At 48.0% G+C, this 14,594-nt stretch overlaps 1 protein-coding gene across 1 annotated transcript in view; it reads left to right on the top strand.

The window, feature by feature from the left end:
• Nucleotides 1-12,706, top strand: part of LOC138671429 (zinc finger protein 11-like) — a 36,679-nt gene extending 23,973 nt beyond the window's left edge. Inside the window, exons 6-7 of the mRNA XM_069759595.1 lie at nucleotides 9,055-9,747; nucleotides 11,306-12,706. Of these exons, the coding sequence (XP_069615696.1) occupies nucleotides 9,055-9,747; nucleotides 11,306-12,249 (1,637 nt within the window). The 3' untranslated portion in view covers nucleotides 12,250-12,706. The remainder of the gene's footprint in view (nucleotides 1-9,054; nucleotides 9,748-11,305) is intronic.
• Nucleotides 12,707-14,594: the final 1,888 nt, after the last annotated feature.

Here is a 14,594-nt window from a genome sequence, read left to right as displayed (position 1 = left end):
ATGGGGATCGGCATGGTGCATGGGGATCGGCGTGGTGCATGGGCATCGGGGTGGTGCATGGGGATCGGCGTGGTGCATGGGGATCGGCGTGGTGGTGCATGGGCATCGGCGTGGGGGGATTCCTCCCGACGTCTTGGTTGCTTGGGCGGGCCATCATTTTGCACAGCAGTTAGTTTGGCGCAGGCTTCTGGTTGTACATTAACCCCTTAATCCCATATGACGTACTATCCCGTCGAGGTGGGGTGGGCTTTAATTCCCACCGACGGGATAGTACGTCATAGCGATCGGCCGCGATCGCGGCCGGGTGTCAGCTGACTATCGCAGCTGACATCCGGCATTATGTGCCAGGAGTGGTCACGGACCGCTCCTGGCACATTAACCCCCGGCACACCGCGATCAAACATGATCGCGGTGTGCCGGCGGTACAGGGAAGCATCGCGCAGGGAGGGGACTCCCTGCGTGCTTCCCTGAGACGATCGGTACAAGGTGATGTACTCACCTTGTACTGAGCGTCTTCTCCCTGCAGTCCCCGGATCCAAAATGGCCGCAGGGCTGCATCCGGGTCCTGCAGGGAGTACTTCCGGGTCAGGATCAGGCTGCAGCTGCAGCTCTGTAAGCCTGCAGCGATGAGTGAGATCGCCGATCTTACAGAGTGCTGTGCAAACTGTAAGATCGGCGATCTGTGATGTCCTCCCCTGGGACAAAGTAAAAAAGTAAAAAAAAAATTCCACATGTGTAAAAAAAAATAAAAATTACTAAATAAATAAATTAAAAAAAAATATTATTCCCATAAATACATTTCTTTATCTAAAAAAAAAAAACAATAAAAGTACACATATTTAGTATCAACTCGACCTATAAAACTGGCCCACTAGTTAACCCCTTCAGTGAACACCGTAAGAGAAAAAAAAAAAACGAGCCAAAAAACAACGCTTTATTATCATACCGCCGAACAAAAAGTGGAATAACACGTGATCAAAAAGACGGATGTAAATAACCATGATACCACTGAAAACGTCATCTTGTCCCGCAAAAAACGAGCCGCGACAAAGCATAATAAGCAAAAAAATAAAAAAGTTATAGTCCTGAGAATAAAGCGATTACAAAATAATTATTTTTTCTATAAAATAACTTTTATCGTATAAAAGCGCCAAAACATAAAAAAATTATATAAATGAGGTGTCGCTGTAATCGTACTGACCCGAAGAATAAAACTGCTTTATCAATTTTACCAAACGCGGAACGGTATAAACGCCTCCCCCAAAAGAAATTCATGAATAGCTGGTTTTTGGTCATTCTGCCTCACAAAAATCGGAATAAAAAGTGATCAAAAACTGTCACGTGTCCAAAAATGTTACCAATAAAAACGTCAACTCGTCCCGCAAAAAACAAGACCTCACATGACTCTGTGGACCAAAATATGGAAAAATTATAGGTCTCAAAATGTGGAGACACAAAAACTTTTTTGCTATAAAAAAAGCGTCTTTTAGTGTGTGACGGCTGCCAATCATAAAAATCCGATATAAAAAACGCTATAAAAGTAAATCAAACCCCCCTTCATCACCCCCTTAGTTAGGGAAAAATAATAAAATTAAAAAAATGGGTATTATTACCTACCGATAATTCGGTTTCCAGGAGTCCATCCTGACAGCACATTGGAGGACGTCCTCCTCCTCCTTGCAGGGACAGGAAACACAACACGAGAGGTTAAAAGGTCCCACTCCACCCCCTTTCCCTCAGTGTTTTGACAAGTACCACACCATGGATAGATATACTTTTGAAAACTTTATTTGACCAAACATATTACAGCATATGAACTGGCATGCATAGGGGGGGAAATAACGGTGCTGTCAGGATGGACTCCTGGAAACCGAATTATCGGTAGGTAATAATACCCATTTTCCAGGACGTCCCCCTGACAGCACATTGGAGAATACCAAAGAAAACTACGTTTAGGGTGGGACAACTGCTTGAAGAACTTTCCTCCCATAAGACGTCTGCTGAGCTGCTACTACATCTAGCTTATAGTGCTTACAGAACGTGTTTACTCTGGCCCAAGTTGCTGCCTTGCAAATCTGATCTAGTGACGCTCCTGCTCGCTCAGCCCATGATGTTGAAACAGCCCTAGTAGAGAGAGCTTTAATCCCTGTTGGGCACGCTATCCCTTCTGATGCGTAGGCTTTTGAAATTATAGTAGTAATCCATCTAGCTATAGACGCCTTGGAAGCTTTTTTACCTTTATTCTTACCTCCAAATAGGATAAAAAGATTAGAATCCTTCCTCCAGGAGCTAGTGGCCTCTAGATAGTTTAATACTGCCTGCCTAACATCCAGGGAGTGTAAAGCCTGTTCTTTTTCATTAGAAGGGTTCTCACAAAAGGAAGGTAAAATTATTTCCTGATCTCGATTTTTTGCTGAAGCTATTTTTGGAATAAAAGCTGGGTCTAATTTTAGGATTATATGATCCTCTCTGACTTGAAGATATGGATCCTTAATTGATAGAGCCTGAATCTCCCCTACGCGTTTAGCTGTTGTAATCGCTACTAGGAAGGCCGTCTTCCAGGTACGAACTGAAATAGGCATGTTCTCCTCTAGAGAATAGGGATCTTTACAAAGAGACCTAAGGACTAAATTTAAGTCCCATGTGGGAGCTAGCTGTCTCAAGGTAGGCCGTAATCTTTGGATAGCCCTCACAAATCTGATTATCCAGGGGTGGGAAGCTAATGGATAATCCAGAAAAGTACTAAGGGCCGAGATCTGGACTTTAATTGTAGCTGGCCTGAGCCCCAAGTCAAAGCCTGCCTGTAAGAATTTTAAGACTCTAGGAACATCTAAGACCCCCGGAATCACAGCTGACCCGCCACTTCCCATACAAAATTTTTTCCAGATTTTGAGGTAGATGGCAGAGGTGACAGGCTTCCTACTAGCCTGGATGGTTGTAATTACTTCATCTGAAAGACCTCTGGATTTCAAGATGTCCCTCTCAGGATCCATGCTGACAGATGCAGTCTCTCCGGGTTTTGGTGTAAAACAGGCCCTTGATGAATTATATCCTTCCATAACGGGAGTATGATAGGGTCTTCCGTTGCCATGGCCCCCAACAATGGGAACCAACTTCTCTTTGGCCAGAATGGTACAATCGTCAGCACTGTTGCCTGGTCTTCCTGAATCTTCCTGAGCACTACTGGAATTAGTGCTATTGGTGGAAATGCGTAAGACAGAGGTTCGCTCCATGCTTGACTTAAGGCGTCGACTGCTTCCGGCATGTCTAGAGGGTTGAGGGAATAAAATCTGGGAACCTTTGAATTTTTCTTTGTGGCGAATAAATCTATCCTGGGCGTTCCCCAACGGTGGCAAAGAATTTGGAACATTTCTTGACTTAGTTCCCATTCGGTTGGAGAAACTTTCTTTCTGCTTAGATAGTCGGCTAGTATGTTCTGTGACCCTTCCAGATGCACTGCTGTTATAGATAAGACAACGTCTTCTGCCCAGGCAAATATTCTCTGCGCTAGACCTTGAAGCGCTTTGTGTTTGGAACCTCCCTGATGCCTCAAAAAGGATACCGCTGTTACATTGTCGGATAGGATTTTTACATGTTTGTCCTTTAGGCGTGAACGGTTTCTTCTGAGAGCTTCCCAGACTGCGTATAATTCTCTGTAATTTGACGACATCTGACTGATCTCCTCGGGCCACTTGTCCTGAAAGAATTTTCCTTCCAGGTGCGCTCCCCATCCCCACTGACTTGCATCTGTGGTGATTATCACACAAGGGGTTGATATCCAAGGGATGCCCTTTTTTAGATTGTAGTCCTGGATCCACCATCGTAGTGATCTTCTTGTCTTCATTGATAGCTCTAGCCTCTTGTCTAATGTGGAACGACGTCGATCCCATACCATGAGTATCTGTTCTTGTAAAGGCCTTGTGTGAGCCTGAGCCCATCTGACACACGGAATGCATGCTGTCATCTTCCCCAAGATTTTCATAGCTGCTCTTATCGTCACTGGACTTCTTTGGAATTCTAAGATCATCTTTTTTAATGAGGTTCGTTTGTCCTTTGGTAAGAAGGACTGCCTGGTTGTAGAATCCAAGAGTACTCCTAGAAATATCTTCTGGGATTCTGGCTTTAAATGTGACTTTTTCCTGTTGACCACCCATCCTATTTCCTCTAATACTGCTATGACCCGATCTCTGTGTTGTAGCAGAATGGCCCTTGATCGTGCCACAACCAGAAAATCGTCCAAGTATGGAATTATTATTATTCCTTGGTTTCTTAAGAAAGCCACCACCTCTGCTACCAATTTGGTGAAAATTCTTGGGGCGGATGCTAGACCGAAAGGGAGGCATTGAAATTGGAAGTGGCAGGTCATGTCCGAAAGACTTACTGAGAATCTCAGAAGCTCCTGAGAAGAGAGATGTATCGGGACCTGATAATACGCACTCTTCAGATCGAGAGTGCACATTACCGAATCTTTGTTTATAAGATGAATGATGGACCTGATCGACTCCATTCTGAACCGTTTGTATTTGACGAAAACGTTTAGAGGTTTTAAATTTATTATTGTACGGGATTCCCCTGACGGTTTTGGAATAGAAAAAAGAGAGGAATAGTGACCTGCACCTATTTCTGGAGTAGGAACCCGAACTATAACCCCGGAGTCGAACAGTTTTTGTAGGTCTAGAAACATAGGGGAATCTTTGACTAACATTGTTGGTAAGATACACCTTTGAGGTACGCGGGATGTTAACTCTATTCTGTAACCCTCTGAGATTATCTTGAGGACATAATCGTTGTCTGAGATCTGACTCCATTGTTTGAGGAAGAAACTTAATCTCCCGCCTATCCTTATGGCGTCATTGCTTCCTTGGTCTATAGCCAGAACCGAACAAGGAATTCCTACCCCTTCTATTCTGAGCGTAGGAACTCCTAAAAGATCCTCTACCTGATCTCCATTGTTCTCTATACTCTGGAAATCTGCGGGGGGGAGGGGGAGGGGGGAGAGGCCTCCTCCGAAAAGGCTGAAACTTCTTGGGTTTATCCTCGGGAAACCCTCTTTTACTATCAGCTGCTGACTCTAGGATGTCATCTAAAGCCTGACCAAATATTCTGGAACCTGAAAATGGAATGGCGCATAATTTATTTTTGGATGCATTATCCCCCGACCAAGATCTAAGCCAAATAGCCCTTCGTGTTGCATTGGACAAGGAGCTATTTCTAGCCGCAAATCTCACAGATTCAGCTGATGTATCTGCCATAAAGGCCGTGGCTGACTTAATGATAGGCAGAGAAGCAATTATATCCGCCCGTGAAGTCTTATTAATTAAATGTTCTTCCAGCTGTTCCATCCACAGGAACATGGATCTCGCTACAGATGTAGCTGCGATGTTGGTTTTTATTAAAGCTGCTGAAGTCTCCCAGGCTCGACGTAAAAGGATATCCGCCTTGCGATCCATTGCATCCTTAAGACTAGATGAATCTTCGAAAGGTATTAATGTTTTCTTTGCCACCTTGGCTAAAGGGACATCTACCTTCGGAATCTCTTCCCATGTCTTGATCTCTTCTGAATCAAACGGAAGACGGTTTTTAAACTCTCTGGACATCACCAATCTTCGTTCCGCATCTTTCCATTCTTGCGAGATCATCTTACGTATGTGTTCACTCACCGGGAACACCGTCCGTTCCTGATATGTGAGCCCTCCGAACATCTGATCTTGTCTAGATCTCGGCTGTGGATCTTCTTTCACCTGCATAGTACGTCTGACCGCCTGGACCAGTTCTTCTGTTTCTTCAACTGGAAAGTAGTACCTCTTCCCTTCTTGTTCTTCTACTGGCAGTTCTCCTTCTTCTTGATCAGAACCTCTATATTCTGATTCCGCCTCCGACGAACCATCCTGAACCTCCTGTTCTGGATCTTTCCTTGGTCTTTTACGAGCCGGGCCCGGACTGTACACTTCCCGTTGTGACATTGAAGCTAAGGAATTCTGGACCTCCTCCCGGATTATATTCCTCATTTCGGACAACATTGATGGTTGTTCTTCTCTGACAATTTTCTTAATACAAGAGCTGCACAGATCCTTTTTGTATGCTTCTGAAAGTTTTGCGTTACATAGAGAGCACCTCTTAGATTTAGTCAATGACTTGCCAGACCTTTTAGTCTGAGGGAGGGGAGCTTGACTGGCCTCTTTATCCTAAATGTAAGAATAAGGACAAGAACGGCTCAGTGTGTGCAGGCGTATATTTGAGTACTCTGCGCACTGCGCACTTACCCCTATCTCCTCATTCCTGTTCTCCATATCTTCTGTGGAGAAATACTACTATAAGTACATGATCTCATATGATCCCATATGTATAAAAGGGATATAGCAGCGTCTGCTGCACTCACCCTTGGTCTCCGGCATGTCCGCAGCAGCGTCTGTCCTGCAGCAAATATTCTCCAGGGATACACTCCGGCGCTCTCCTACCACCAGAGGAAGCGCTGGATAACCATCTGCGAGTGCCCTGAGCCTTGCGCCCTTAAAGCTGCCTACTTCCGCGTTCCACCAGGTGGAACGCACGCCGAGATGGCCCCGTCCCCGGATGTGACGTCACCTTACCTGCGCCTGACACCGGACGTACTGCACTCGGTCTAACAATCCTACTTCCGCGTTCCACTCAGTGGAACGCACGCTGCTGCCGCTGGCGCCGGACCTCTTGCGGCGCCTCTTCTCCTGGCGCCCGAACCGAGAGCCCCCCACCGGGAGGAAGCGGTTCGACCCAGGAGCTCGTCCGCTCGACTGGTCTTTTGGCAGAGGGACTCCCCACCGGAAAGTTTCTGCCTGGGGCTTGATGATGCGGGGAAAGGATATTGGCGTTAGCCGCACAATCCCCCGAGCCCTCCGGACTGGTGAGTCTTCCCGCTTGTATAGCACTGTATCCTCTCGTGTGTCCCTCCATGCAGGGACAGGAAAAACACTGAGGGAAAGGGGGTGGAGTGGGACCTTTTAACCTCTCGTGTTGTGTTTCCTGTCCCTGCAAGGAGGAGGAGGACGTCCTCCAATGTGCTGTCAGGGGGACGTCCTGGAAAATGTATTTATTTCCATTTTCCCATCAGGGCTAGGGTTAGGGCTAGGGTTGGGGTTGGGGTTAGGGCTAGGGTTAGGGCTAGGGTTGGGGTTAGGGTTAGGGCTAGGGTTAGGGTTAAGGCTACAGTTAGGGTTGGGGCTAAAGTTACAGTTAGGGTTTAGATTACATTTACGGTTGGGAATAGGGTTGGGATTAGGGTTAGAGGTGTGTCTGGGTTAGAGGTGTGGTTAGGGTTACTGTTAGGGTTAGGGTTAGGGGTGTGTTTGGATTAGGGTTTCAGTTATAATTGGGGGGTTTCCACTGTTTAGACACATCAGGGGCTCTCCAAACGCAACATTGCGTCCGATCTCAATTCCAGCCAATTCTGCGTTGAAAAAGTAGAACAGTGCTTCTTCCCTTCCGAGCTCTCCCGTGTGCCCAAACAGGGGTTTACCCCAACATATGGGGTATCAGCGTACTCAGGACAAATTGGACAACAACTTTTGGGGTCCAAGTTCTCTTGTTATCCTTGGGAAAATAAAAATGTCGGGGGCTAAAAATCATTTTTGTGGGAAAAATAAGATTTTTTTATTTTCACGGCTCTGCGTTATAAACTGCAGTGAAACAGTTGGGGGTTCAAAGTTCTCACAACACATCTAGATAAGTTCCCTGGGGGGTCTAGTTTCCAATATGGTGTCACTTGTGGGGGGTTACTACTGTTTAGGTACATTAGGGGCTCTGCAAATGCAACGTGACACCTGCAGTCCATTCCATCTAAGTCTGCATTCCAAATGGCACTCCTTCCCTGACGAGCCCTCCCATGCGCCCAAACGGTGGTTCCCCCCCACATATGGGGTATCGGCGTACTCAGGACAAATTGGACTACAACTTTTGGGGTCCAATTTTTCCTGTTATCCTTGTGAAAATACAAAACTGGGGACTAAAAAATCATTTTTGTGGGAAAAAAAAGAATTTTTATTTTCACGGGTCTGCGTTGTAAACTGTAGTGAAACACTTGGGGGCTCAAAGCTCTCACAACACATCTAGATAAGTTCCTTAGGGGTCTACTTTCCAAAATGGTGTCACTTGTGGGGGGTTTCAATGTTTAGGCACATCAGGGGCTCTGCAAACGCAACATGGCGTCCCATCTCAATTCCAGTCAATTTTGCATTGAAAAGTCAAATGGCGCTCCTTCCCTTCCGAGCTCTGCCATGCGCCCAAACAGTGGTTTACCCCCACATATGGGGTATCGGCGTACTCAGGACAAATTGTACAACAACTTTTGGGATCCATTTTCTCCTGTTACCCTTGGGAAAATAAAACAAATTGGAGCTGAAATAAATTTTGTGTGAAAAAAAGTTAAATGTTCATTTTTATTTAAACATTCCAAAAATTCCTGTGAAACGCCTGAAGGGTTAATAAACTTATTGAATGTGGTTTTGAGCACCTTGAGGGGTGCAGTTTTTAGAATGGTGTCACACTTGGGTATTTTCTATCATATAGACCCCTCAAAATGACTTCAAATGTGATGTGGTCCCTAAAATAAAATGGTGTTGTAGAAATGAGAAATTGCTGGTCAACTTTTAACCCTTATAACTCCCTAACAAAAAAAAAATTTGGTTCCAAAATTGTGCTGATGTAAAGTAGACATGTGGGAAATGTTACTTATTAAGTATTTTGTGTGACATATCTCTGTGATTTAAGGGTATTTAAAATTTCAAAGTTGGAAAATTGCGAAATTTTCAAAATTTTCGCCAAATTTCCGTTTTTTTCTCAAATAAACGCAAGTTATATCGAATAAATTTTAACACTAACATGAAGTACAATATGTCACGAGAAAACAATGTTAGAATCGCCAAGATCCGTTGAAGCGTTCCAGAGTTATAACCTCATAAAGGGACAGTTGTCAGAATTGTAAAAATTGGCCCGGTCATTAACGTGCAAACCACCCCCCTCGGGGCTTAAGGAGTTAATCGATACATGGCGACCCGGTGACCCAGTATTTTTATTTTGCAGGTGATAAAAAAAGGACACCGGAGAGTCACAAGATCGCTCAGGTGGGCAATGCGGACCCTGCAAGGACTGGCCCCTTACCCGACAGGACCCTGGCGGTGGCCCTACAAGGTCCAGTCCTGGATAAGAGAGCTGAGGTTCGGGATGATGGGAAGGAGCTGAACGGTGGCGGTGAGGGGTCCCAGCCGGCTGCCTACGACTATCGCACCTTCCTGGCAGCGCAGGAGAGTCTGCTCTGTAACGTCAGCATCCGCTCCTTAGAGTCCCGGCCCAGCTACCGCTGCGGCGTCTGCCAGGTGCTCTGCCAAGACTCCGGGGAGATGAAGAGGCACCTGAAGAGTCATGGCGGGGACCAGCGCTACTTGTGTCGCCAGTGCGGCCGCACCTTCACCAGTAACTTTTACCTGGTGCGGCACCAGAGGACTCACACTGGCGAGCGCCCCTTCACCTGTCTGCAGTGCAACAAGAGCTTCAAGTGCAGCTCCGTCCTCCTCCGCCACCAGCGGATCCACTCCCCCGATCTGCCCTATCAGTGCGAGGTGTGCACCAAGGGCTTCTCCCAGAAGACCAGCCTCATCATCCACCTGAGGACCCACACCGGCGAGCGCCCCTATAGCTGCTGGGTCTGTGGCCGGAGCTTCTGCTCCCGCTCGGCACTGCTGCGTCACGAGCAAAATCACCTCCTCGAAGGACAAGGTGCGTGTGATCCCATGGCCATCAGCAAGCGTTCATCCCACGCACCCTCATACATTTATGGATTTATGGTTTATTGGATCCCTGGGCCATCTAGCGGGTTTATTGGATCCCTGGCCCATCTAGGGGGTTTATTGGATCCCTGGCCCATCTAGCGGGTTTATTGGATCCCTGGCCCATCTAGGGGGTTTACCAAATCCTTGACTCATCTAGCGGGTTTTCCGGATCCCTGGCCCATGTAGCAGGTTTACCAGATCCCTGGCCCATCTAGCGGGTTTACCAAATCCCTGGCCCATCTAGCAGGTTTACCAGATCCCTGGCCCATCTAGCGGGTTTATTGGATCCCTTGCCCATCTACAGGGTTTACCTGATCCTTGGCCCATCTAGCAGGTTTACCAGATCCCTGGCCCATCTAAGGGGTTTACCAAATCCTTGGCCCATCTAGCAGGTTTACCGGATCCATAGCCCATCTAGGGAGTTTACCGGATCCCTGGCCCATCTAGCGGGTTTACCGGATCCCTGGCCCATCTAGCGAGTTTACCGGATCCCTGGCCCATCTAGGGGATTTACCAGATCCCTGGCCCATCTAAGGGGTTTACCAAATCCTTGGCCCATCTAGCAGGTTTACCGGTCCATAGCCCATCTAGGGAGTTTACCGGATCCCTGGCCCATCTAGCGGGTTTACCGGATCCCTGGCCCATCTAGCGAGTTTACCGGATCCCTGGCCCATCTAGGGGATCTACCAGATCCCTGGCCCATCTAAGGGGTTTACCAAATCCTTGGCCCATCTAGCGGGTTTACCGGATTCCTGGCCCATCTAGCAGGTTTACGGGATCCCTGGCCCATCTAGCGGGTTAATTGGATCCCTGGCCCATCTAGGGGGTTTACCAGATCCTTGGCCCATCTAGCGGGTTTACCGGATCCCTGGCTCATCTAGCAGGTTTACCGGATCTCTGGCCCATCTAGCGAGTTTTCCAGACCCCGGGCCTCTTTGTGGGCTTTTCCCCCATGTTTTAGCTCAGTGTTGGCTTCACTAGACTGTTGACTGTAACAGATGAGTTGGGGGTGAGAAGGATCGAACACTTCATTCTCATTGCTTGCTCCTTTTGATGCCTGGGTGATGAGCTTCCTTGAGGTGCCGGGAGGTGCAGTAGTCTTCTCGCCTCATTAATAAGCTGAGGTCCATATAGAGCAGGAGGTGATATTATGGTCTCGTGAGTATTGGGCTACTGGGTTAATTTAATACCATTCCTGGGTCTAGTATGATGGGTTAATCATGTCCCTGGTGGTCTGGTGTGTTTATCTGAGTACCTGTGCTTCGGCTCCTAACCCCTTGGTGGGCTCGTGTGTTAATAGAACAGCCCTGGTGGTCCAGCAAGTAATGTGACTACATCCCTGCCGGTCTAGTGGAGTTTTTAGCTGAGCAACGTATTTTCGTTGCAGTGGTTTGTTTGAGTCCTTCATGTCATCTTACTGGGCCGCGTAATGGTGACCAGTGCGTCATGTAAGAGTCCATGACAAACATAAATGCAAGTTATCGTTTTTTTTTTTTCCTTCTAAGGTTCGAAGAAAATCTGCAAGAAAAACGACAAACGGGAGAAGGATAAACCTTGTGTGAAGCAGGAGCCGGAGCACCAGGAGGAAGACGGGCAGCGGCCACATGCTGATAAAGGCACCGGGACCCAGGAAACACACGGGGAAGAACGCGATGGTGACGGAAATCATGGAGATGTAAAAACAGAAGCCCCGAGCGAGGAGAAGTCGCCGCAGATGGAGCGGGAAGGCTGCAGCAGTTGCATCTGTCCAGTCTGTGGGAAGTTCTTCCGTTCGGAGTCTCTCCTCCATGAGCACCAGAAGATACACGAGGACGGCCCGTGCTATGTGTGCCCCGACTGTGGGAACAGCTTCGGGCACCGCTCGTCTCTCCTCCGCCACCGAAACTTGCACTGCAGACAGCAGCCGGGAATCATCTACCCTGAGCCGGTGATCTCTGTCTCTCCTGGGCAGCAAGTCCATAAGTGCGGCATCTGTCACCTGAACTTCTCCAGCTCCAAAGATCTGAGGCGACACCTGAGGAGCCACAAAGGAGACGGCACGTTCATGTGCCGCGAGTGCGGCCAGACCTTCAACTGCAACTTCTCACTGGTGCGGCACCAGAGGACACACACCGGCGAGCGGCCCTTCACCTGTCCGCAGTGCAACAAGAGCTTCAAGTGCAGCTCCGTCCTCCTCCGCCACCAGCGGATCCACACCGGGGAGCAGCCGTACCAGTGCGACGTGTGCCTGCGCTGCTTCTCCCAGAAGCCGAGCCTCATCAACCACCTGCGGACACACACCGGAGAGCGCCCCTTCAGCTGCCAGGTCTGTGGCCGGAGCTTCTGCTCTAGGTCCGCCCGGATGCGACACGAGCACACCAATCACCAGCATGACTCTAAGAGCAAGGAGGCGGCGGTGTCAGAGGCAGCAGCGGGCGGAGGGGTCGGCGAGCTGCTGCCCCCGCTGTGATATCACCCCATCTAAACTCCACTTGTAGACCTAGCTTATACTTTTATTTAAGACTTTTGTTCTCTGTTGTTCCCAAAAAATATAAACTCGAATTGTTTCATCCTGAGGGGCTGTGCTCAGCGGCACAGGATGGGGGAAGGGGGAGTCGCTGCTACATGTGCTCCATGCCTGAGAGCCCCCGGAGCTGTCAGCTCTGCAGCCCCTTCACCCTAAATCTTCAGCCTTGAAGCGCACAAATCTCCACATCACATTGAGTGACTGTGCGAATCCCCACTCCAGATGTACTGATCCAACCACATCGGGTCCACTCCACTCACATCCAGAGCTGCTCAGATGAACTAGAGGTGACTGGAGTATAAGACTTCAGGTAACAGCAGAATTGTGGCTGCAGCTCTGGATGTGTGTGGAGATAAAGACAAGATGGAGCTTTGGAATAATAAAGGGAAGGATGTCCAGACTCCTGTTCTATTATTTCCAGTGTTCCTACTTTTAGGTATAGCGCTCAGTCTAGAAGAGTGGCGAGAACCTCGACTCCATGATATAATTTGCATTAAGATGAATGTGCTCCATTTACCAGCTTGTCGCACGTGCATATATGGGGGTCTGCAGCTCGCCCCCCATAGCGATATGTCAATCGGCATCACGTATTCTCCGAGCATTATAGTGGTCAGCGGAGACACAAAGACCAGAAGGAGGTGGGCTCCTTGGCGCAGGCGGCTACACATATGTCCCTGAATTAACACCAGATGAGCGAAGGTCACGTTAATTTTACTCTTAATTTATTTTTATTATTTCTTGGGTTTGGGAAACACACAGTTTGGCCACTCTTGTCTGGTGCAATACAAGGGATCAGTGCGGAATCTGTCACCTTGTCTCACCTCTCTTCGATACCAGGACCATTTGCATTTGCGGTTTGAAGGACAGGGCAGAGTCAAGGGTTACCCTGCGGCAGCGGATTACTGGGACAGGGGAAAGTGTGAATTAATTTATTGTAATAGATAGATCAGGTAGGGAAGATATGCGAGATGGAGGAAAGATAATTAGTTCGGTTTTGTCCACATTGCATTTGAGGAAGCGAGAGGAGAAGGAGGAGGATATGGCTGATAGACACTCTGGGATTCTGGAGAGCAGAGAGGTGACGTCTGGGCCAGAGAGGTAGATCTGAGTGTCATCGGCATATAGTTGGTACTGGAAGCCATAGGACCTTATGAGTTGTCCCAGGCCGAGTGTATAGATTGAGAAGAGTAAGGGTCCTAGGTCAGAGCCTAGGGGGACTCCAACAGAGAGAGGGCGAGATGAAGAGGTAGTATGGAAGTAGGAAACGCTAAATGTGCGGTTGGTAACGTATGAGGAGGTCCAGGATAGGGCAAGGTCTTTGACACCAAAGGAGGAGAGGATCTGAAGTAGGAGGCAGTGGTCAACTGTGTTGAAGGCAGAGGACAGGTCTAGGAGGAGGAGTATAGAGAATTGTCTGTTAGCTTTGGTTGTAAGTAAGTCTTTTGGTCAGGGCAGTCTCAGTGGAATGGTGGGGCTGGAAAGCCAGATTGTAGGTTGTCGAAGAGAGAGTTAGATGCAAGGTGAGAGGAAAGTTCAAGCACGGACGTGCTGCTCCAGGAGTTTGGAAGTGTATGGGAGCAGCAATATTGGGTGATAGCTGGACATAGTGGTTGGGTCGAGGGTTGGTTTTTTGAGGATAGGTGTGATTGTGGCATGTTTGAAAGCAGAGGGGAAGGTATCAAGTTAGTGATAGATTGAAGAGATGGGTTAGGGATGGGATTATTGTAGTGGTGAGGTGGGGGAGGAGGTGGGATGGGGTCAAGTGCACAAGTGGTGAGGTGTGATTTGGAGAGATGAGCATCTGTCCTTCAGTGATTTTGGAGAGGGAGATTATGGGGTTAGGGCATTGGTCTGGTATACAAAGGGGTTGTGGTGGTCGGGCAACAAAGACTTGCCTTGTTTGGTGTCACGGATCCCACCGTGCTGCCACCAATTTGTCACGTACCCACTTCTCAGCACGCGACTTGGGGGTGTGCCTGCAAGGGTTAATCTATCTTCCCTCTCTCAGTCCAGCATTCAACCTCTGTCCTATGCTGTAATGGGAGCATAAATCACACACCGACCCAGACCACACACCTGCTCATACGCGCTGCCACCACTCACCGAACACACGGGCGATGAGTCCCGGAAATATTACTACTACTGTCTGCCAATCATAAGGCTCACACAGTTTAAGGCTATGGATTCTTTAGAACGTACATTGTTCAACTTGTTAAAGTTTTAGGCTTTAATACAAAAAGGTACAGTGCTTACAATAAAAAGGGTATAAAAATATGGTAATAAAAAGA

The sequence above is a fragment of the Ranitomeya imitator genome, chromosome 3 (genome assembly GCF_032444005.1).
Source record: "Ranitomeya imitator isolate aRanImi1 chromosome 3, aRanImi1.pri, whole genome shotgun sequence".
NCBI lineage: Eukaryota > Metazoa > Chordata > Amphibia > Anura > Dendrobatidae > Ranitomeya > Ranitomeya imitator.
The sequence above is the reverse complement of the archived record's forward strand: the minus strand, read 5'-3'. Positions and strand labels throughout refer to the sequence as shown.